Source organism: Equus przewalskii, chromosome 18 (assembly GCF_037783145.1).
Source record: "Equus przewalskii isolate Varuska chromosome 18, EquPr2, whole genome shotgun sequence".
Lineage (NCBI taxonomy): Eukaryota > Metazoa > Chordata > Mammalia > Perissodactyla > Equidae > Equus > Equus przewalskii.
The window spans coordinates 17246810-17271221 of NC_091848.1; the positions used below are offsets into that span (position 1 = coordinate 17246810).

Genomic DNA, 24412 nt, shown 5'->3' on the forward strand with positions numbered 1-24412 from the left:
CTTCAAAGAACTTATATTTAATAGACAGTGACAAAAAACCACAAGTAAATGTATACGTATACTAGTAAAAGCACTATGAAAGTGATAAACAGAGAGCTTGAAGAAAGGAAAATGTTGGGGGAAGTAGGGAGGAATCCTACCTCCCTGAGGTCCACGTGGAACCTTGACTAAGAAGCTCAAAATTAAACTGAGGCTGAAAGGATGAGATGGAGTCAGCTCAGCAAAGAATTGGAAACAAAGCATTTCCATCAGTGGGAAAATCATATGCAAATTCTTTTTTTTTTTTTTTAAGATTTTATTTTTTCCTTTTTCTCCCCAAAGTCCCCCGGTACATAGTTGTATATTCTTCGTTGTGGGTCCTTCCAGTTGTGGCATGTGGGACGCCGCCTCAGCGTGGTGGTTTGATGAGCAGTGCCATATCCGCGCCCAGGATTCGAACCAACGAAACACTGGGCCGCCTGCAGCAGAGAGCGTGAACCTAACCACTCGGCCACGGAGGGCAGGAAAGACCTCAGAATGTTCTGGGAAATATAAGTGATTGAGAGGGAAAGTGACTCAAAGTGAACCTGAAGACCAGGCCTCAGGATGCTGGCTGGTATTGTGAGTGCAATGGGAAGCCAAGTTTTAAGAGAGAAAGAAGAGACAGGAAAGGAAACAAAGAAAATTCAGTCAAACTAATGGACTTCGAAAGGAGAAAAAGGAAACAGAACTCGTTGTTTGGAAAATACAAAAGGTGATAGAATAAATGTAAATATATATGTAATTATAGTAACTATAAATAGGTTAGATCAGTTGAAAGAAAATTTGTCAGACAGGATTTTTGAATTTTAAGAAATGCAGTGATGTGCTTATTTCAAGTTATACAAAATATTATGAGACAGAAAGCCCTGAAAGCAAAGAAAATTTTTAAAAAAGATTTGCAAATATGAAACAAAGAAAACTGATGTTAGATTATCAACATCAGACAAAATAGCTTTAAAGTTCAAACATAGAGATTTATCTAATTAGAAGGTTATCTCATAAGGATAATTAATCAAGAAGATATAGCAATTATGAATATGTAGGCCCCAAACAACATATATGCAAAATAAAAACTAATCAGATTATAAAAGGGAATCAATACATCCACAACTATAATGTAGGATTTGTTTTTTTTTTTGAGGAAGATTAGCCCTGAGCTAAGTACTGCCAATCCTCCTCTTTTTGCTGAGGAAGACTGGCCCTGAGCTAACATCCATGTCCATCTTCCTCTACTTTAAACGTGGGATGCCTGCCACAGCATGGCTTTTGCCAAACGGTGCCAGGTCTGCACCCAGGATCCGAACCAGCGAACCCTGGGCCGCCGAGAAACGGAATGTGCGAACTTAACTGCTGTGCCACCGGGCCGGCCCCAATGTAAGATTTTTAATATACTTCTCTCAGAGTGATGGATCAAAAATTACCTAAGGGTACAGAGAAACTGAGGATAAATTGGTGTAGAACAAGAACTAAGACGGGAGGTGTGGTGACTTGATAGGGGAAATAGATGTGAGATGCTGGTGCCCTAGAGAGGGCTGTGAGTTTACTCACAGAGGAGTTAGAGAGAGCATAATGGACACCAGAGACTATTTTTAATGCATTATAGTGGATGTGCTATGATAATGCAAGGGGCAAATTCCCACCATCACTTGTGTACTTTTTGTGTATGTGGTGTGCTTACCGAATTTCCCATTCTTCCTCTGTATTTTCATCAGACACAGACACACACACACACAATTTGGATTCTACTTCTAGCATTTATTGTGTAAAAAGCAATGTGTTGAGAGTCTTAAGATCTTGATCTCAGTTCTAGGTTTGCCTCTAAACAGCTGTGTGATGTTAGGCAGATCATTTCAATTTTCACCCCCTATTTCCTTATTTGCAAATTGAGGTGATAGGGTCGGACAGCCAAGATCTCTTTCATCATTTGCTGCTCCATAAATTTATGTAAAATGTTTGACCTTTGGGGGATTAGTTTTTTTACTTATAAATGTATATTTAAATTATGTATTTCACAAGATGTATTGCCTAGCAATTAATTTTTTCCATTAAGAAATGAGGAAAAATAAAGTGATCTTATTTATTACAGGAATAGCATAATACAGATCTGAGATAATGAAACCCTAGCACTTCTTAATCTGCCTGAATAAATGAGATAGTTCACCACAGCGTGACCCAGTTTGTGTCCCCAATCTTCTAAATAAGTGGAATGAAGGGCTACTGGATTTTCCTCTCTCCTTTAAAAATGAGACATTGTTAGCAACTTATCATAGAGGAAATGAAAAACAAAACAGGCACAATACTAAGTGCCGCCTCATTTTAATACTGTTTTCCACAAAATAAATGATATTTTAGATGGAGAAACCTGTATTTCTATTACTCTATACATTTTTCCATTGTTAAGAATTGCCTGAATGCTTTGACAAGCTTTTCAGAAACGTTATTATTGCTTTGTTCTCAAGTTTGCTGAATGTGTTCCTAGGCCTCCTCTTATTTATATATATACTTTGCCATAAACCAATTGTGATCTCTCCTTTCTATTTACGTTTTAAAGACTTTCTACATAAAAGTTTGATATTATAAAATATAAACTTATAGAAAGAAGCAAATCTGATTTTGTCAATTGCCCACACAAGCAAGCATCCTTTGTTGGCTTCTGTTGTCTATAGTGCAGATTCTCAAAGTCTGATCTCTTGGTCACCTGCATCCCAGTCATCAGGGGTGCTTATTTTAACATAGTGAATTCTGGTGCCACTACACAGATCAACACAAGTTAGAATCTTGTGTGCTTGTGTGTGTGTGGCGGAGTGGGGCCATAGGAGAGAATTTTCATTTTAAAAAGTTTCACAGGTGCTTCTGATGCAGATGGTCCAGAGGCCAGACACTGAGATATTCTGATCTGCAATATGAAGTCCCAGTTCCTCACTGTAAACTGCCAGACCCTTCACAGCCTTGCTCCCATCGACCTTGCTCCAATTATTACCAGCATTGCTTAATGTGATCTGGCAGGTTTCTTGGCAGGATTAAATGAAATCTTGTAGTCACACTTCTAATGAAAGGTCTGACACGTGGTAGATTTTCAATTAACACTTGCTCCTTTCCTCTACCCTCCTTTGGAACATGTGAAAACCACAAATTTAACATATCACCTCTTTAAGGGCCTAGTTTCTTTGCAAAGCATGAGCAGACATATACCATAGTGTATATTTTCCTATTAGTGTAGTGTTTCTATTTGTAATGTAGTGTAGTGTTTCATAGTGTAATGTTTCTATTTTTTCTGAGGAAAATGTAAAAATACAAAGATCAGGGGCCAGCCTGGTGGTGCAGCGGTTAAGTTCGCATGTTCCACTTTGGCGGCCCGGTGTTTGCTGGTTCGGATCCCGGGTGCAGACCTACACACCGCTTGGCAAGTCAGGCTGTGGCAGGCATCCCACATATAAAGTGGAGGAAGATGGGTACGGATGTTGGTTCAAGGCCAGTCTCCCTCAGCAAAAAGAGGAGGATTGGCAACAGATGTTAGCTCAGGGCTAATCTTCCTCAAAAAACAAAAAAAAAACAAAGATCACACAGATTTCAGAGAGCAAAGGAAGCAGAATTCCTAAAGTTTATGGAAAGAAGTCTCCCTCTGCTTCTCAGTCAGCAACTGGTAGCAGGCTCTACTGAGCCCGGGCCTTTTCACAAGCTCTCCCTCATGTGGAAGAAACTGCTCAGCTCACAGCATCTTCAGAAGCGGGCTGCCTACAAAGCATGGAATTTGTCATGGCAAACATGGCTGTTGGTTAAAATCTACTTCAGGTTCTAGAAATTAGTCACACTAAGTTGTTTGGACAACCCCCAACTTTTGTTATTAGATTGAGTCCCTCAACATTCTCAGTATCCCTCAATAACCAACCATGGGTTACAAATTCAAAAGAACATTGTGATTGGGTTTTAGAGAGTAAGGTCTTACACTTGAGGAAACCCAGGCCCAAAGAGGTGCAAGGACTAAATCTATACATTCTAAATTGTAGGTCATTGTGTTTTCAACAACATACCTTCAGACATTATGACTTTTGATGATGTTGGTAATATGGAAACATGAGTTACCTATTACCAGATGAAATGAAGAAATGAAAACCTTATCTTTACCATTCCAGATCAGGGTTTGCTTTGGCCTGTTATGTGGAATGGCATAAGGCTTTTTCTAGGTTAATTTATTAATAATTGCATAGTGTTGCTTTAAAAAATTTTTTTTTACTTGTCAAGACATCTCAGGGTAAATGGAATATCTTTCTCCTTTATAAGGAACTCATTAACAAGGAAAGAGATCTCTTACAATATAGTTTTCTTCTCCAACTTTATTTTCCCTTTGCTTTCAAAGAACCCTACTTGCCTCAAAACTGACTTACCCAATGGTTGGAATCATAACTTGCACTGGCCGATTCCTCTTGCTGAGAGTGCTGCCCTCAACCCTCCCCACCTCCTTGAATTGTTCCCTTTCTTTAAGGTCCAGCTGAAGTGAAATCTCCAAGACGTGTTCTTGGGCTATTGCTGTTCCTGGTGACCACTGTTTTCCTACTCATCTGACCCTTTGGATGCACTGCTTTATATGCTCTTTTTGTTTTTCTATGCTAATATCTTGGCTTCCAACCCATAAACCCCTTAACTATAAGAACTGCTTCACCTTTTTTGCATTTAACCCAGGACTCTTGAATTGTAGGTGCTTTATAAGCACTCTTTCAAAGTAGATATCTCTATGATAAAGTGTTCTAAAGTTAATTAATTATAAAACTAAGGGTCCTATCACAGTGATTAACTGATTAACAATAATAATATTAAAACACTCCCGAATTATTGGTTTGTGTTGTTCTTTGAGACATCCTGGGATGTTTGGGAAGCAAGGAGGTATTCGAGTCCTGTCTATCAGTGAGCAACATGTGAAGAAGAAAAGAGAAGTCATGGAAATTCTAGAGCTAGACAGTGTGCTCCATTTGTACAATTCCTTTAATTACATATATGTATATTTTGGATTCAACTGGAAAATAGCATTTAGTTCAGAGAAAGCTGATATAAGAAGCTTATCATGAATATAATTACACATCAAAGGATCTAATGCCATTGCATTTTTTACTGTTTTTAAGATTCCAAGTCTCACTCTGCAGGATGCAGTCTGCAGCAACATTTATTGTATGTACAGCCAGAAAAGAAACTGCATTAACAATATAACTGCATACACTAAGGATCACATATATTTTGGCCATTATTCAAAGTAAGACATTATTCTAGGTAGAAGTAGCGAATTCAAAAGAATAAACAGTTTATTCTTTTTCATTCTCATATCTCCACCCTTCTCTATTGCCCTTATTGTCTCTGTAATATAGAAACATGATGTCATTATTCTCTATGTTAATATTTTTGTGAAAAAAAGGAACAATATTATGAAAATATTTTTAGAAAAACAAAATTTCACCAGTTGTTTAAATTTATAAGAGAATTGAGGTTTACTTTATTTTTTGTTGTTTTATCAACTAGGACATACATAAGGGAATAATTATATTAACACTTTATATCAAAATGATAATATTGCTCTGTTAAGTAGATAATTGACTTCAGATGTGATTGAATCCATTATTACCAAAATATCCTTTAGTTAATGATTGGATGTAGGAAGAAATGTTATTTTTATCCTTTGCTAAAGCACTGTTTTATTAAATTCTTAAAGAGCAAACTGAAACCACATTATTTTGCATGCACAGATATCTAGCATTATGCTCTAAAAATACAATCTCTAAGCATAAGCTGTAAATAGGAAATCATTGGCTCCTTCTGTCTTACTGCCTTATGCACCTTTGATGTATGTTTCTTTAGCATTATTACAAACTCTGCTAAATCAATTCTCTAATCTTTCTCTCCACAATTAATTACTTTGGATAATTTACCAATTGCATGATTTAATAAACATACAATTCCCCTTTTAAAAAACAATCCCTACCAGTTTGCCACATGAGAGCTGGAGTGTTATCTGCAACAACAGAGAACTTGACTTCTGTTGTGGTGACGTGGGGAGAGTTGAGGGGAGATAACTAGCTTTGGCAACCTAAAGACATGAATTTTCCTTTAGCAGAAACTTTCATGAAGTATATGTAAAATAAACAATAAAATATATGTTTAACATTTTAATTTTATTGTTGTGTGAAGATATGAAAAATCCAACCAATCAATTTCATATAAACTGATATAAGAGCATGTGCTTTGCACCGTATCTGCTTCTGATTCTTCCCTGTGTGACATACAGCCTAGCACAGTGCCTTCCCTACAGAAGGAATTTTCTCAAGGAAGCCTTTCCTTCTCCCCTCAGATGCATTAAGACCCCTGTATACCTTCTCATAGCACCATATAATGTTTAAGTATTTAATAATTAGTATAGCCAATATCTGTCTCCTCTCATGAGAAAAGTCTGGAAATTCCCAGCATCTAACGTGGTCTCTGACATATAGCACTGCCCGATAAGTGTTGATTTAATACCAGAAATGCCCTCAAGCAGTATGAAGATGGATAGATGGGTGATCACTGATAACCTTTAGTAAGTGTTCATGTTGTTCTTTGAGTATTTCCCTAAACCTTATTCAAAGAATCTAAAATTGGAGTAATAATGACTTACAATCTACTAAGATAGATAAATTCCAATCAGTATGCATACCAACTCACCTTCCTCATTCATTACCCTGGCTCTTCCAGTTGTATTTTATAATCAATGCTGTTTACTGTAGAAAAATCAGAAAAATACTCTATCACTAAGGACATCGTAGAGAATTTTTACTTTGTAAATCTCTACATCCACTTTCCTATGCTCAAGGAAGCAGGATCTACAAACATGAAAATTAACATTAGCAAGTATCAAAAGTTATAATTCCTGATAGGACCATTTGTGGCTTGATTTTAAATATGCCTGATAGGTCTAATCAGCCCTTGATTATCCCTTAGAATCATGTTCAGGTTTGGTAAATGTTGTCTCAGTGGCCACTGGTATTCCCGATTTGCTAAAATTAGGAGAGGGATTGGAAAGGAAAGAAAAAATGCAATTTAGTGTAAGAATCCAGATTCTGCAGTCAGAATGCTTGGCCTCAAATCTCAGAATTACCATGTACTAGCTTAGTGGCCTCGGGAAATTTACTGAACACTGAGTAATACCTCTGTTTTCTCATGTGCAAAATGAATAAGGTGACGGTAAGAATTAAATGAATGAATTCATGTAAAGAATTTAGAAGCATGCCTGGTATATAGCAAAAACTCATAAATATTAGCTGCTGTTGTTATTATCATTAGCCTTTGTTGAAGTTAGTTATTAGTTAAATATAAATACTTAATTTATAATTTGTCAGTCAGCACATACATAGTTCGATGCAAATTACTGCTAACAATGGTATAAAAGAAAAGTTGGTATCTTAAGGTCTTTTTGCAATGCACTAGGAAATATTAGCACACTGTGGTCCCTCTCTAAGAACAATATGACTACCAGAAGATAAAACTGTGTTGCAAAGTGAAAACTATGACTACACCTGCCCAAAAAAGTAATCACTAAAACATACCAGTAAACTAGGGGCCGGCCCAGTTGTGTAGTGGTTAAGTTCACGTGCTCCACTTCAGCGGCTGGGGGTTCACAGTTTCTGATCTTGGGCGTGGATCTACACACTGCTCATCAAGCCATGCTGTGGTAGTATCCCACATACAAAACAGAGGAAGACTGGCAGAGATGTTAGCTCGGAGACAATCTTCCTCAAGCAAAGAAAGGAGCATTGGCAACATATGTTAGCTCAGGGCCAATCTTCCTCACCAAAATAAATAAATAAATACATAAAACACCCCAGTAAACCAGCTTGATTTCATTATTTCCTAATTAATGCATAAATATATTTTCTCTGCTACAACTTAGTAACAGATAGGTGATGCCAGTCACTGAAAGAGGAAAGAGATCTTAAGATTGAAAAAAAAATTTTACCAGTTACTTTTGTGGTCTAGGAATAGAAAGTAAGCATTCTATTTTAGCAACAGATTTCCATCTCTTTGCCTGAGGCTTTCTTCAGCCATGGAAAACTGCTGGTGTAGACCAGAAGGGTTAAAGATTTGACACCTCCATGAACAACCCTCACTCAGTTCCTGATGGGAGCCGGTGAATCAATATCCAGCTCCCTTGTCCCTTGGATGAGAAAATTCTAAAGAACGTATTTGATACTGGCCCTCAGATGTTCCCGAGGACAATTAAGCTCCAGTCACCCACAGTAAGAGATGACTTGATAAAATGTCTTCTACTCTCTGTCTTCCCTTTCTGGTCTTCCTTTTTCCTCTACCTTCACCTCTCAATGAACTACTTGCACTCACATTTTTTCTCCAGGTCTGTTTCTAGGGGGACCCAAAGTAAGGCTCCTGGTAAGCTCCAGGTTGGGCGGTGAGAGTTTATGCTGAGAACACAGAGAGGATGTGGGGCTTGCAGCAGAAGCAGAGGCTGGAAAGGAGGATTAGAATCAGTCAGTTTGTATTCCTAGCCAATCAGTGTCTTGCCGGCAAAGGTTGCCTTAGTTCTTAACGCCTTGGCATTCACAGGTGGTCAGTGTGTGTTTTGTAAACAAATATACCTTTATCACTGTAGGGGACAAATTAAGGGCTCATCTCTTTGATAATCAAATTAAAATGCTGTGGAGACGTACTCCACGTATGCTTCCTTTCTTTACTCCACATCCTGTCAATTTGCTGTCTGCCCAAGGGATCCAGAGAGCTTTTGTGGGTCTGTCAGCGGCAGCAGCTCTGTAGTAAAAGCAGGTGCCGTTCTCCAAACCAGGCGTGCCAGAATTCTTGCTCAGCCCTTGGAAGCTGTAGGAGGTACGGTGGTGACTGAAACAGCAGTTTCTCAAGGTGACGGAGAGAAAAGGGCTCTCCCTCGCTCAGTGGTGTGCAGAGCTGTGGGTTCCACTGCCCAGTAATGCTGCTCCCCAAGTTTACCATGGTTTGCTAACATAGTCTTTAAGCTCACACATACTCTCCCTGTGGTAGGCCCGTGGGCCAGACAGGGTTGGTCACAGGACTTCCTAATAACAGCCACAAGTTTTCGGAACCAAATATCTCATACATTTCCCTTGGTTAAAATCCTTCTCCTTAAAATGAATTTCCCTCTCAGTAGCTTTTGGAATTCTTCAATGATTTTTTAAATCCTTTGCTGCCATGCAACTTCATTTGAGACTACCTCAATCCGTCAAAACTATTCTGGCATCTTTGAAATCTTAAGAAGGAAAGAGTAGAGTCTTGAACCATTTCTTTCCTGAAAGCTTAGGAATTCCATACCAATTTTCCTATCTCTTTCCCCCGTTACTATTGAGCTGCACAAAAATGTGTGCCGAACAGTGGAAACAAGGCCTTTGCTAGGCCTGCTAAACATCTCATCGAAACGTCTCCACAGAAAGCAGGCCTCAAGTCATCCCTTGGCAACAACTAGATCTTTCTTCCAAGGTAACCAGGAGTCTCCACTTCCACGTGTGACTCCTACAGGGCAGTCCCTGTTAGCACTGAGGGAGCAGCTGTGGCATTTGAGTTTTGCTCACTGGTTTCTGTGTGGGTTTAGTCAAAAGTCATACTTTTTTGATACTTGTGGGGGTTATATAAGTCCCTGACTTTCTAAGACATTTTTTAAGTAGTTTTTTCAATAAATAGACTTGCCAGATCATAGGTTTTTTAGTTGAGTATTGGTCGCCATCAATTTCTGTAGAGGGAAGGGAAGCAATAGAAAGGAAGTGGCACAGACAGGTCTGTTTTGTTTTTTTTTAAAGATTTTATTTTTTTCCTTTTTCTCCCCAAAGCCCCCCAGTACATAGTTGTATATTCTTCACTGTGGGTCCTTCTAGTTGTGGCATGTGGGACACTGCCTCAGCGTGGTTTATGAGCAGTGCCATGTGCGCGCCCAGGATTCGAACCAACGAAACACTGGGCCACCTGCAGCGGAGCGCGCAAACTTAACCACTCAGCCACGGGGCCAGCACCAACAGGTCCATTTTTTACAGTGCACAAGAAATATACTTTGAATGAGTAACTGCATAGCTCTAGCTACAATGTGGAGATTGGGTGAGAGGCAGACATTTAGATTAATTAGGGAGTTTGTGGAGTATGCCAGGTGAGAGATAATAAGAGTCTTAATACCAAATTTTAGCCATAATAGAGGTAGATAGATTTTGTGCACTAATTTTGTGTAGCTCCATTTAATTTCTCCTTTTGCTAGGAAAATAGGCTGTGTGTGTTAGGCCTGCATTCTTGCTTCCCCTCCCCTGTTGACATCACAGCTTTGGAAAGCAGTCCTGAGCACTGGGAGGCTGCTTCTTGCTCTGCTCCTCTCGAGGGTCATCCCTGAGTCTCCTTGCCTATGGCTGGCTGCCCAGAGGTTTGTTATCCATAGGGCGTTTGTTGCTAAGTTGGGTGTTTTCTACTAGAAAGTGACAGAAATCAGTCTGGTCACTTCAGGATGAACATAACAGCCCGAAGGGCACCAGGCACCACAAAATCATGTTACGAAGACTCTCACCAGACCATAACTTATCAGATAGTGCCTCTGCTCTGAAAGTTAAGGGAAAGCAGAAGGAGTCCCTGCAGATCATTGAATCATGGCCATATGCCTTGGTTGAGTTTTAGGGTTTTCTGACTCCCCACCCCACACCCCACATGCAAACTTACTTCCCACTATCCAAGAACTCCACTTCAGTCACACTGGTTTCTTCATGTTTCTCTAAAAAGCCTATGCTTTTTTCTACTCCAAGGTTTTTGCTCATTTTTTTCCCCTCGTCTAAAATGTCTTTTTTCTTTTACATTCTAGATTTTTGAGCCCAAAATATATAATGTGGTATAATCCTATGGTACATTTAAAGTAGAATAGAAAATGATTCTTTCCAGGAAACCAAAGATTCATGTTTACTAATTTTCTACTGTAAACTTATTTTTCCAATTGTGTAAAAGTGGTATGACTTGTCTCTATCCAGAAAGTAAGAGCTAAAGGGAGAAGCTGTCTTATATTTCTCTTCCCTCCCCCTAGCGCAGCGATGGTCACGCGGTAAAGGCTCAGTGAACACTAGTGACATGGTTCATGATTCATCCACTGTTTCCCGTGTCATGTCACACCATGCTGTAACGACCAGTCTCCCTCAATTTGTTTCTCTCACGAACCTATAAACAGGTGTTGTGATTATCTCACAGAAATACCTTCTAGAGTGGGGCTACGTTGCATTTTAAATCTGACAGAAGACATAAAAGCAGTCCCACAATGTCAGTTTAACTTACAGCTTAGGTATGAGGTATTAACTGTGGTCACTTTCATTTGCAATTAAAAAAACAGAACAAACCACATGTTTACTGAGCATCTCTACCTATAACTAAAAAGAAATTCTGATATAGAACTGTGGTATTGCTATTGCTTATACCAATAGGTATAGGTATAGTGAACCTACTTGTGTCCAACTGCATTGTTCATGCATTACCTAGTTACTCATTCAAAGCACTTATTGCAGATACAGTCACCATACTGGTCAGTGTGATACAACAATTGAAGGGAGAATATGGCCCCACTCTAGATATTCACAGTTTAGTAAACAAATATCTTTTTTTTTTTTGGTCTCTTTAGACTGGTAAGTAAGGAAAAGATTTGTGACAAAGTCAGAGAATGCAAAACCTCTTTACTAGGCAACAAGGCAACAGATTACTACTTATAAAGTTTAAGAAAACAGTACATTTGTGTTTATATATTTTCCTTTATTAAGTTTCTAAAAACACTCTTTTGAACCTTTAAATACAATTTAAATTATTTCAGACTGAAGAAAGAGAAACTTTTTTGTGGGATAACTATAATTTACCTTTATTTCTCTTAAAATACAGAAGACGGCTCTTTTAGTAATTGTTATCTTCTTTGACAATCGGATCTTTCACTGGTGTCCAACACCAGTGAAACCACTAACTGTAAAGACATCAATATTGTTTAGCGAGAGGGAAAAGCCTCTGCAATGTGGTGTTCCTGCACTCATTTTTCAATATAAAAATCCTTTAATTTTTTTGAATACTTTTACTTCTATGAAACAATATTTTTATTCTGTTGTACTTTCTTTATCCTCTGGTCGAGGGTAGGATGGTCTGGGAGGAGTGAAGAAAGAAGGACATGAAATAATGGAATTTCAGGCAGCTTAGGGGAGTGATGCCACCAAGATGGCAGAGTAGGAGATCCCAAGCTCCAGCTTCCCACAAAGAACAGTGATTAGACAGCTATCCAAAAAGAAAATAGCTCTGGGAGAGCTCAGGAGCCCATTTAAGAAGTGTCAACAACATAGTGGAGCAAAATAACCTGAGAATAACCACACAAAAATGGTAGGAAAAACAGGTTCATTTTGCTTGAATCATTCCATCCCCCAGGCCGGCACTGCTCAGGGCCAAGAGGGAATTCCCTGGCCAGAGAGAGTTCTCATTGCAGGAAAATAGCAGAATTAGCGACCAGCTTCCCCAGTCTTTCAGGGCACTGCCCAAAGGACCTGGTCCCAACTCCTATAGCTGACCTGCTCTGCCAGGCATACCAACAGCTAGGCCCTGTATAGTCATGTACCTGCACACTGCTGGCCCCAACTCCTTTCACCAGGCTCTACTGTTGTTTGTGCTCCCATGGCTTGCCCTTGCAGCCACAGAAGTGCATGCCGAGAGCCAAGGAACCCACAGCTGCTTGTGTACCAGAAGCCAGTCCCGTCATCTGTCACAAGCCTGTACTGCTGCTGCTGCTCCTACAGATAGCCCCTGTAGTGTGAACCTGCATGCTGCTGGTACTGACTCCTGTCACTGGACTCCACTGCAGTGCACCACCTGCAACTAGTTCCTGCAGCTGCATGAGTGCACACTGAGAGCCAGAGTCCCACAACTGCATGTGCACCCACAGCTGGCCCTGGCCCCTGCCACTGACCGAGACCCTTGCCAAAGTGTGTATGCCTGCAGCCAGCCCCTGCCACCACGCAGGCACCTGCAGCCAGCTCCACAGCTGAGCAAGTGTACACCACCAGCTCCAACCACCACTACTACCACCTGCCCTGGTCCCTTGCTGATGAGGACTCTGACAGCTCTTGTAGCCACCCAGGACCCCCTACAGCTCTTGCTGTTAAGGATCGTGCAATTGTCAATGTCACAGACCTCAGCCACTTGAGCCAATGAGATACTTTCACTACCTCACATTTCATCATATTTGTGAATTTTCCAGTTTTCTTCTTGTCATTGATCTCTAGTTTCACACCACTGTTGTCAATTAAAAGATGCTCCATATGATTTTATTCTTCTTAAATTAAGACTTTTTTGTGGCCTAACGTAGGCTCCATTCTGTAGAATGTTCCATGTGCATTTGACAAGAATGTGTATTCTGCTGCTGTTGGATGGAATGTTATGTAAATATCTGTGAAGTCCTCTGGTCTAACATCTAGTTTAAGTCCAATGTTTCCTTATGGATTTTCTGTCTGTATGATCTATCCATTGTTGAAAGTGGAATACAGAAGTCCCCTACTATTATTGTACTGCTGTCTATTTCTCCCTTCAGGTCTGTTAATGTTAGCTTTATATATTTAGATGTTCCTATGTTGGGTGCATAAATATTTACAACTTTATACCCTCTTGTTGGATTGACCCCTTTACTTTATGATTATATAACAACCTTCTTTGTCTCTTATTACAGTCTTTGTCATATATAAGTATAGTATTCTTGCTTTCTTTGGGTTTTTATTTGCATGAAATATCTTTTTTCATTTCTTTACTTTTAGTCTGTGTGTGTCCTTACAGCTAAAGTGAGTCTTTTGTAGTCAGGATATAGTTGGGTCTTGTGTTTTTAATCTATTCCTCCATTCTATGTCTTTTCATTGGAGAATTTAGTCCATTTACATTTAAAGAATTATTGATACATATGGACTTTTGTTAATTATTTCCTGGTCATTTTGTAATTCCTTTGTTCCTTTCTTCTTGTCATCTTCTCTTCCTTTGTGATATGATAATTTTCTGTAATGTTGTGCTTTGATTCCTTTCTCTTTATCTTTTGTGTATCTATTATAGGTTTTTACTTTGTGGTTACTATGAGGCTTATATAAAACATTTTATATATGTAACAGTCGGTTTTAAGCTGATCACAACTTAAGTGTGAAGGCACACTAAAGCTCTATGTTTTTATTCTCCCACTTTCCCCACATTTTATGTGTTTGATATCACAATTTGCATCTTTTTACCTTTTTTATCCATTAAAAATTTGCATAGTTATAGTTATTTTTAGCACTTATGTCTTTTAATCTTTGTACTAGATTTATAAGTGATTTACCCACCACAATTAAAGATTAGAATATTATGTATTTAACTATATATTTACCCTTGCCAGTGAATTTACACTTTCATATGTTTTCCTGTTACTAATTAGTGTTCTTTCATTTCAGCTTGAAGAATTCCCTTTAATATTTCTTTTAAGGCTGGTCTAGCGTTGATGAACTTCTTCATCTTTAGCTTGTCTGGAAAGCTCTTATCTCTCCTTCACTTCTGAAGAATAACTTTAGTAGAGTATTCTTTGTTGGCAACTTTTCCTTGTAACACTTTGAATACATCATCCCACTCTCTCATGGCCTACAAAGTTTCTGCTGCAAAATCTGCTTTTGGTCTTATGGAGGTTTCCTCCTCATAACGAGTTGTTTTTCTCTTGCTACTTTTAAGATTCTTTCCTTGTCTTTAACTTTTGACAGTTTAATTATAATATGTCTCGGGGTGGGTCTCTTTGGATTCATCTTATTTGGAATTATCTAGGATTCCTGGATCTGAATGACTGTTTCTTTCCCTATGTTAGGGAAGTTTTCAGATATCATTTCTTTGAATAAGATTTCTCCCCCTTTCTCTCTTTTCCTCTGGGACCCCCATAATGCAAATATTGATCCATATGATGGTGTCCTGTATGTCCTTTAAGCTATCTTCATTGTTTTTTTCTTTTTACTCTTCTGATTAGATGAATTCCACTTCCCTGTCTTTGAGTTCTCTGATCCTTTCTTCTGCTTGATTAGTCTACTGTTGAATCTTTCTATTGAATTTTTCCGTCCATTTATTGTACTCTTTAACTCTATGATTTCTGTTTGGTACTCTCTTATATTTTCTCTTTTTATTGAAAATTCTCACTTTACTCATGGGTTGTTCTCCTGACCTTGGTGAGCAAATTTATAACCATTATTTTGAACTCTTTATCAGTAAATCACTTATCTCTGTTTCATTAAGGCTGTTTCTGGAGTTTTATCTTATTTGTTTGAAATGTATTGTTTTGTCTCCTCATTTTGCTTGACTCTGTGTTTGTTTCTGTGCATTAGATAAACAGCCAGCTCTCCTGTTCTTGATGGAATGGTCTCATATAGGAGATGAACCTTGTCATTCAGGCTAGCCCTAGCTCTTGTTTGTCTCTCAAACCTTTTTGATTGTCCAAGTCTCCTTCTTTGTTCTTAGTGGTTCCCAGTAGTTCAGTGTGTGCCAAAACCTGTCAGTGTCCCAAAGGAGAGTATTCCAGTCAGCATCTAGATACAGGCTAATTGGAAACCATACTTTTGAAGTATGCAAATAAACCTCTTTCAGGGAAAGACTAGGTGATGGGTGTTTCTACCTACTCCATCTGTGCTGAGCCCAGGAGGGACAGCCAGTTAAGAAGTGTTTCTTTGTTTGCTACAGTCCTGGGGAACCCATGAATGCAAGCCCTGCTGGCCACCCAAGCCAAGTCATCAAGGGATGCATCCCCTGGTGGCAGCTTCAAAAGCCAGAGTGCCAGATGTGTGCACAAGCTCTTTTCAGGGACACATTGCTGATCTGGAGCAAGGTAGAGGGAGAATGTGAAGATGGCATCTGCCTGCCTCCCTAGTTTCCAGAGAGGACTGCAGTTGGTCTCTAGATGTGTGTTAAATTAGAAGTCTGCCCCTCAGGTTGCAGCTTTTAAGATATGCAAAGCTTTTGAGATAGCTTTTAAGATATTTCAGGAAAAGACTGGGAGATGGGCATTTTTGCCTTGCTGCCTCTGCACTGAGCCCTGGGGTAAGAGCCACAGTGAGTCCTCACAAGCCCATTAAGAAATTTTCTTTGTTTGCTATATAGTGTGTGGTTCTTGTGGACACAAGACCCATTGGCTTACAGGGCTAGGTATTTTGGGGGCCCATCCCTCAGGTGAAAGTCTTAAAAGTTAGGGCACTAGATGTTGGTCCAAACCCTTTTCTCCTCAGAGAGAAGCTGGGAGCTATGAGTTCCCTCACAATTGTATGTCACTGTGATGGAGTAGGGTTTATGGCAGATGTGTCTCGCCTTTCTTACCCAATTTGATGTGGATTTTTTCTCACTTGCCTAGTGTGTAGGAATCACTCAGCTAGTTTCTAGATTTTTTCAGAGAGAATTGTTCTGTGTATAGCCATAGACTCGGTGTGCACGTGGGAGGAGTGAGTTCTAGAGCGCCATCTTGGACTGGAACCCAATAAGGCTCATACTCAATGTTTTTAACATAGGATTAATTCCCCCTCTACCTGCCTCTAGGCTTGTCAAGATAATGAAATGAGATATGTAGGTGTAAAGCACTTTGAAAGGAATGGGGCCTTGTATAAATATAAATGAAGATTGCTTTGACATGCCTGAATAGGAGCAAATTCCAGACTGGACAGGAAGAGTATACAGTATGACTCTTCTCTTCTCACTGCATCCAAGGCATATACAAATCTCTCTCTTGCTTATGAAGCTGAAAATAAAGCCGATTTAGTCTAAGCATTCTACCGTGGACCAGGTGTTTTAGAAGTCCCAATATTTGTTGCCAGGTTCTTTTTGAAAGAAATAGCAAGGTGGCTGGCTTATATTCCAGTTGTTCGAGCTGCCAAATGACTCTTAAAAAACAAAACAAAACAACTTTCTCCAGTAGCACATAGAGAAGTGCCTTTCTCCTCCCTCCCCATTCTTTCATTTTAATCTTTTGTAATGTGTAGTTTCCAGATTACAAAAATGTAAACAAAACATGTCTCTTCTGTAGTTACTATTATCTAGTGCAAATTGGAAAAAGAAACCATAATGCTTCTTAATCTTCTTTAAAAATTCCTTTTGATAAATAATTTATTTCCAAATATTGGTGTTCCTTGCATGATTTGCATGGGGTAGAGTGGAATAGAAATAGGATTCATATCGACCTATTGTAGATAATGCTTTTTTCCTGAGGTACAGCATAATCACAGTAGGCAGTTTCCCAGGATTTTTGTGATCACTATGCTGGGGATAAAACTCTGCAAAGATACCTTTGGCATTGGGGAAGAAATGGTTGCTACATTTTGGAGAAAAATATCTCAAAGAAATAAAGGGATATCAAAGGTGTTTCTTTTTCCTCTTTATTTCTAAGAAATGTATTTCCCCAGGCATATAGACGAAGATCAAATTGAATTGTATTTTTATCATAATATAAATTGTGGAAACAACTGGGAAATATAACTTTTAAATATTAAATGGAATTTGACTCTTTTGAATATGTAGATTTGAAAATTTAACATCACATTTTCCTTGTAAATTCTATCTTTTATGTGTCCTGTACTGTCTCAAGTTAGTGTGCTAATTTCCCTTGTGTAGTTTCACAAGATAATATTTTCATTCACTAACAACATTTCATATGCATTAATAACATCGACACAGCCACATTTCCCTGTGTGCCACCTTCAGGGTTATATGAGATGCAGGGACATTTATTAAGCCCAGGTAAATATTAAATATCACTTGAGAGAGCAGGAGAGTAACAATGGCATTTGCTGTCAGCCCTAAGTTCCTTTGAGATGTATATGAATACATAGGACTTGTTCAGTCTATTAAGCAGATGCTAGTTCAGCTGTAGTGAATATGTTGGTTTTCAAACATAGTTTTGGAGTGCTATGGTGGGTGGATATGCATGTATGAAAAATTCCAGGTATGAGTTTTGAGGTTGCCATTTAAAATTTTATTTTATTAAATTTAATTCAAATCTTGGCCTCAAAAATGAATAAATGGTATTAGTTTGATAAATTTTGGAAAAGTAATTAGGAATAGAGTAAAGCATTAAGGAAAATAGTACCTAAAATTTTAAGGAATTTTTAGATTAAATTATATTTTAAATGAAATAAATTGATCATTAATTTTGTCTGGAATTTTACTTAGTCCAATAACCATGTGTTGATTTTCACTTGTTCCTCTCTGCTATTTGTTTCATCATGAGACATTCCGAACCGTTTTATAAGGAAGTGTTTTAAAGGTTAACTATTGCAACTCATGTAATTAGGGAAGCTATTTCTTAACACTTGAGCTAAATAAAAGGAAGAAAATATTGTGTTTCTTTATACACTCTGAGACATGAAAAAGATACTGAAGTTTTTTTAATAGACAAATAAAATTAAAAAGAGTTTTAAATGAAAAAGATGTTTTATAAAAGTATTTTTTCCCCTGTGTTTTTGCCACTCTGGATGTATGAGTGTATAAAATAATGAAAAACAAACAAATAAGTAAAAACCCTTAATACTGAATGCCAGCTTTTTTTTCTTTTTCTTTCAGCTCTCAGGAGAAGTGATTTTGCAAATTGCCAACGAACCAGTCCTGCCCTTTAATGCTCTCGATATAGCTTTAGAAGTTCAAAACAACCTTAAAGGTAACTTTTCTTTGAATTATAGTAATTTTAGCAAATGAAAAATTGTTGAACTAATTTTCAACAAGGAATGGGTAAAATTATCTACTACCTTACTAATATTGGCAATGCAACACCTCCCTTCCTATAGAGGATTATCAATAGAAAGGCTTAGAATTTCAGTTACCATGTCAACAGGAATGAGGCGAACTGATGTGTGAGCATCAGACTTTGAAGGATGTTCCCCCAACTTTCTTTTATCAAGGAGATTTATAAGTTCAAGCTTCTGTTATTTTATGCAGGTTCCATATAGAAAAGTATAGTCCAGGGATTTTTTTTTTTTTCAATGTTTGTACCTAACATTCAATCAGTTCAAACAAGACTGGCCCAGAAGTTCCTTCTTTAGGATTGGTTTCTATAAGGTATGGGACCCATCATATTTCACTGAAGTGTTGGCTCATCCAAGATCAAGGATGACAAGAAGGAAACCAGGGAATTATTTCCATAGTCTCTGTTGCATCATCTTCATGTTTGGATATATCACTTTTTGAAGAATTGTGACACCACTCTAATAATTACCTTCATGTCCCCTTTATCTACATACAAATTTTTCAATTAGGCTTCTAATTTGTCTTCATTAACCACATACAGAGGGAAGTATTGTATTTAAAGAATGCATCCTCCTCCTCCTCTTTGAGTCACACATCTTCCTATCAGATCTTTAATGAGTTGTTTGTAGACATGTGCTTCTCAATACAAATGTCAGTATTTTAACTATAGGACGTAAGCAGTAATCCTTGGAAAATGGGTCATTCTAAAGAGCCAAATATTTCCAATATCTGCAAGTTTAATGCTTTTGTTTTGACTAACTGGATTGCTTAACCCAGAGAATACTACAATATAGTTTTTTTTCCCCTTAATGATTCTTATGACTTTCATGATAGTGGCTGTAAAACCATGACCTTGGGAGCAATTGAGCTGTTTAGGGATATTTGCTCCTAAAATAAATGGACTCATATTGCTCTGCTTTTGGTGTATTTAAGACAGTCTCTATTTTTTCTACTTTTGTCAAGCTTCTATCTCACTGTTGTCAATCACTCTTTCTTCTAATTTGCTATTTCTAGAATATTTTGGGCATAGAAACTGAGTAACCAGGGATCAGCCCAGTTGCGCAGCAGTTAAGTTCACACGTTCCACTTTGGTGGCCTGGGGTTCGCCGGTTCGGATCACAGGTGTGGACATGGCACCGCTTGGCAAGCCATGCTGTGGTAGGCGTCCCACATAGAAAGCGGAGGAAGATGGGCATGGATGTTAGCTCAGGGCCAGTCTTCCTCAACAAAACGAGGAGGATTGGCAGCAGATGTTAGCTCAGGGCAAATCTTCCTCAAAAAAAAAAAAAAAAAGAAAATGAGTAACCAAGTATATGCCATTTTACAAAATAAGAATGGATATAAGTCTTATACCTTATAAACAGGTATAAATAAGGACTGAAAAGTTCTGTGAATGCTAAACACTATCTTTTCTGCAACAATTTCTTTTAAGCATTTATTTTATTTGTTCTGTAGACTATTTTGCCTTTCTTTAGTCTTCATTTTTGTACTTTAGAAAATTCAGCTGGTACTGCATATTATACTTAAAGCTTTCAGAGAACAAAAAGAGGAGATTTTTCTTATATTACATAAAGACTTGTTCATCTACAAAGGAATACCTGGCATGCATAGGCAGGAGCCTCAAAGAGTAGACTGCAAAATACTAACGTTGCACGATAGAATTATAAATAATTTGCAAGCTGTTTTTCTGAGTCCAAATTTTCTACGTTAAATGTGTATTTGTAATAAAGAACATGAAGAGTTTTTAAAAAAAATTAGAGAAATAAATCCAGCAGCAAAAAATTTAACACTACTGTCATTTTAAATGGAAAGTTCTATTATTTTTTTAAAAATTGAGTTTATTTTTAAAAATTCATAAATAAACATTTTAGCATTATAATTACTATATGAGCATTTTGAGTAATGTGGCCTACTTCTGAAGGTCAATAAAAGTCTTAATGGGTCATTGTTAGAATTAGATTATTACTATGTTTTTTGTGGGGGTAGTTAGGGATCTCTTTCAAAATCTAAAGAAAAATGTAGGCTCTCTCCCCAGAAATTTACATTTGTACAAAAAGGTTTACTGTATTCCCCGTGAACTTTACATGATCTCCTGAAATTGTTTACTCATTCATTTAACAAATATTTATTGAGCATCCACTGTACAGTTGCTGGTACAGTTTTATAACCAAAAAAAACCCCCAGAAACAAAAGCAAAATCTCAACCGCTAAGTTAATAAAACAAAATTAAAATTCCTAAGAAACATGCATACATAGTAGAATACAACTGACATAAGTCAAAGCAATTTTTAAGTTAGCATTATGCTCAAATTATTCTCTAATATCAGTCAATTTGGAAGAAATGTGCATTCTCAAAGTAAGTGTTATGCAGAGCTGACTGTAGTTGTGTCCAGAGCATAGAGGAGAGAAGAGATCTTGTCAGGGAATATAAATTTGGGAGGTATCCCAGATAGAAGTCTAAGGGATGGAAGATAGAAAGAAAAGAAAAGATCTAAGATTTCTGGGGAACTCCTACGTTTAGAAATTGGATGAATAGGTGGAATCAGAGAGTGAGGGGCCAAAGAGTAACAGAAAAACCAGGTGAATGTCATATCCTGAGGCCAAGGGAATAGAATCTTTCAAAGAGAAGGGAGTCATCAACTGTGTTAAGTACTGCTAATAGGTAAAGAAAAATGAGAACTGACCATCAATTATTGGATTTAGCAATTTGCAGATCATTGGTGATCTCAACAAAAACAGTTTTAGTGAAGTGGTATAAGAAAAAGCCTGATTCAAAAGAGATGGGTTTAGAGAAGTGATAAAATGGCCACACATGATGGTAGGTGGTGAGTATGGAGTAGACAAGGTTTAGCATTTTTGATTTTGATGAGAGCAATTCAATCGAGAGTCAAGATTGATCAGAGAGTGAAAGGAGAATTGCTGGACTTATTTTCTTGAGTAGAGGCATTGTAAGGGTGGAGGACTTTGCCTTATGAACATAGTAGTTCATCCATAAAAATGTGAAAGAAAGCAGAGCTTGTGGAATATGGGTAAATGTGGTGGTGGGAGCCCTTGGCAAGTCTCTTTAGAATGAAAAAACAGTAAAATAATTGTTTAGGAGGGTGGGAGAGCAAATGAACTATTAAAATGTGATCAATCTTTTGGGCAGCTGTAAGAGCTCTGGAGAAATATGTATTTTAGATGAGACAAATTCAATGTAATTGTGAATTTTTCCAGCCTTCAGCTGGGGATTCAGGCATAGAATAGGCAAAGTTGGATTTAAGGGTTAGTGCTATTCTGGGAGAAGGACATCGAACTAGATAGGATAAAGAACTTTGAGAATGTGTGCAAAGGAGGACTCATAGTGATGGACCAAAGTGTCTAAATCCAGTATGGCATAAAGTGAGGATATGAAGGGAATGAGGGTAAGCAAAAAGGAAGGGTCAATAGACTTTATTTCTTGGTAAGAGCAAAGAAGTGAGAATGAGTGAGCTAAAAATACTCATTCACTGGTGGCCAGCAAATGGGATTATTGAAAATGTGATCATACAGATGTGCAGATATTGGTAAAGACCAGGCTAGGGCATGACCATGGAAGTGTGGCAGGTGATCACTAGAGGAAAAGAAGCTAAGGAAAAGAGAGACTGGAATATGTAGATATTAAAATTGCCAAAAATAAGACGAGTCATTCTTGTAAGAGGGAAGGACTAAACCAGGACCTAAAATCTACAAAGAATGGACAGTGACCTAGAGATAAGTCCTATTGTTCTTCTAGGGCTGGTGGTACAAAGCACAGGGGTGAAGAAAAAACCACCACCTGGGAGGGTTGCAGTGGAAGAATGTCAGCAGGGGAGAGCCAGGTTTCAGTTAAAGCAAGAAGGTAAAGAAAATATTCCGAGAATACGCCAGGTTAATAATCCTTTCTTTAATAGCTATATCTAAAAGCATTTCAGTAAAGGGGGCGCAGTGGAAACTGCAGTTACTCTGCAAAGATTTCTACTTCAGGCCGGACACTACTGAGACTACACAAACCTCTCTCTAAAAGCCGAGAACCTCTCTCCATCCTCGGCTGGATGAGCCAGGAGTCTATGTCGGACTGCCTCTGCTATAGGTGAAGAACTTTTTCTTTGGTTGTTGGTTATATTTGAATTTTATTTCTTTTGATGTGAAAGTCCTTGGGGTCTCCCTGTCACTTTCACTCCAAAAGATGTGGCTAGATTTGAGGTGTCCTCATACTAAGAAAACAAAACAAAGCAAAAAACAGAGGCAAAAAAAAAATGTCTTTTACCATGACCTGGTTATAAGTATTTGATCAGAGTGATATGATTTATCAACTTTAACTGTTACATTTTTGTATTTTGGTCATCAGTATTCAAAATTATTTGATCATAGTCAAAGATTATTCAAACCTTTGCTAAATAGTAGCCAATTTGGTGTACCTGTTCTATTTTGACTACTTTGGTTATAGCTTTATTTCTAAAATAGAATACTTTAATGTGCTAATGTGTGAATAATGGACACCACTTATCAACAACTAAATAAATATTTTAGTTGCAATTTTAGCTACAGTGCTGGATGATTTCATTAGCTAAACAGAGTTCCTGTACTGTGTTAAATGAAACATATAATTTTACTGCTTAATACGAGATTTAATTGTTGATATATTTCCTTATTTGTTATGACAGTCAGCAGTGATTAGTTCTAAGTTCTCAATTACAGTTAAAAACAAAAACAGTGACCTTCAAGGCTGAACTATAAAATACTGTTTCTCCCTACTGCAAAGAGTTTAAATATGAAGGTCTCTGAAACCCAATTGCATTTTCAATCGTGTAATTTCTACCCCTTGACAACCGGCCATCTTGTTTATTTATTACACTAGTTTACGGTAGCAGCAGACCGTTCTCCACCATTCTCACAACCACGAGAAAGGATAATTTATCAGTGAATAATTTGTTTCAGTTGATTTATTGGATAGTTCTTGAAAGCTCATTTTGACTGAGTGACCTTGGCTATTAATATTTGGTCAAGGCCAAACACATAATAGTTGGAGAATGAATATTTGTATGTGGTGCATGGAGATATAGTATAAAGAGTGACGGATAAGATAACTGATACACTTCAGATGTACTTGTGACATAAAAATATGTCAAACATGCACATATAAGGCAATGGTACTAGTTTGTGGGGACAGAGAGAGGCGTCAAGAATAAATAAAGTACCACCACATCCTTGAACCTGGAAACAGACTAACCAGTAAGGGCTTAATAACCTTACTAAGTTTACTGTTTTTCACTTTACCCACTTTTTAATGTATAAAACAGCACTTCAAAATAATTAACAACTATCTAATTTTGATGCTTTTTGTTTAATAGCTGCTATTTTTCTTTGTCAGAATTCTGGATTTTAATTATTTAGCATTATTATAAAAGCTAAAAATGACCAAATGAAGTAAAAGTCATTTTCATTTGATCTGGCCATGTACACATTTATTTAGTGCAAGCCAGACTCAGCAGGAAACGTAATTTCGAGCTGTGTGGCTTGTTGCCACCTCCTGATTGTTTCATTAAATGTAAAATGGTTGTTGGCAGCATTTCCTCCTGTTCTTTCAAAAACTGACAATGCTGATTTGATCTGACTTTTTTCCTTCTTCATTAGCTCTGATAATTCA

The 24412-nt window shown here is 37.8% G+C and overlaps 1 protein-coding gene across 10 annotated transcripts in view; it reads left to right on the top strand.

Annotated features, from left to right (window-relative positions):
- NAALADL2 (N-acetylated alpha-linked acidic dipeptidase like 2) overlaps positions 1–24412 on the top strand; it is a 1266186-nt gene that overhangs the window by 1175806 nt on the left and 65968 nt on the right. For all 10 annotated transcript variants that reach the window (XM_070582377.1, XM_070582380.1, XM_070582376.1 and 7 more), the window contains one exon: positions 18586–18679. In XM_070582377.1, coding sequence (XP_070438478.1) covers positions 18586–18679 — 94 coding nt within the window. The remainder of the gene's footprint in view (positions 1–18585; positions 18680–24412) is intronic.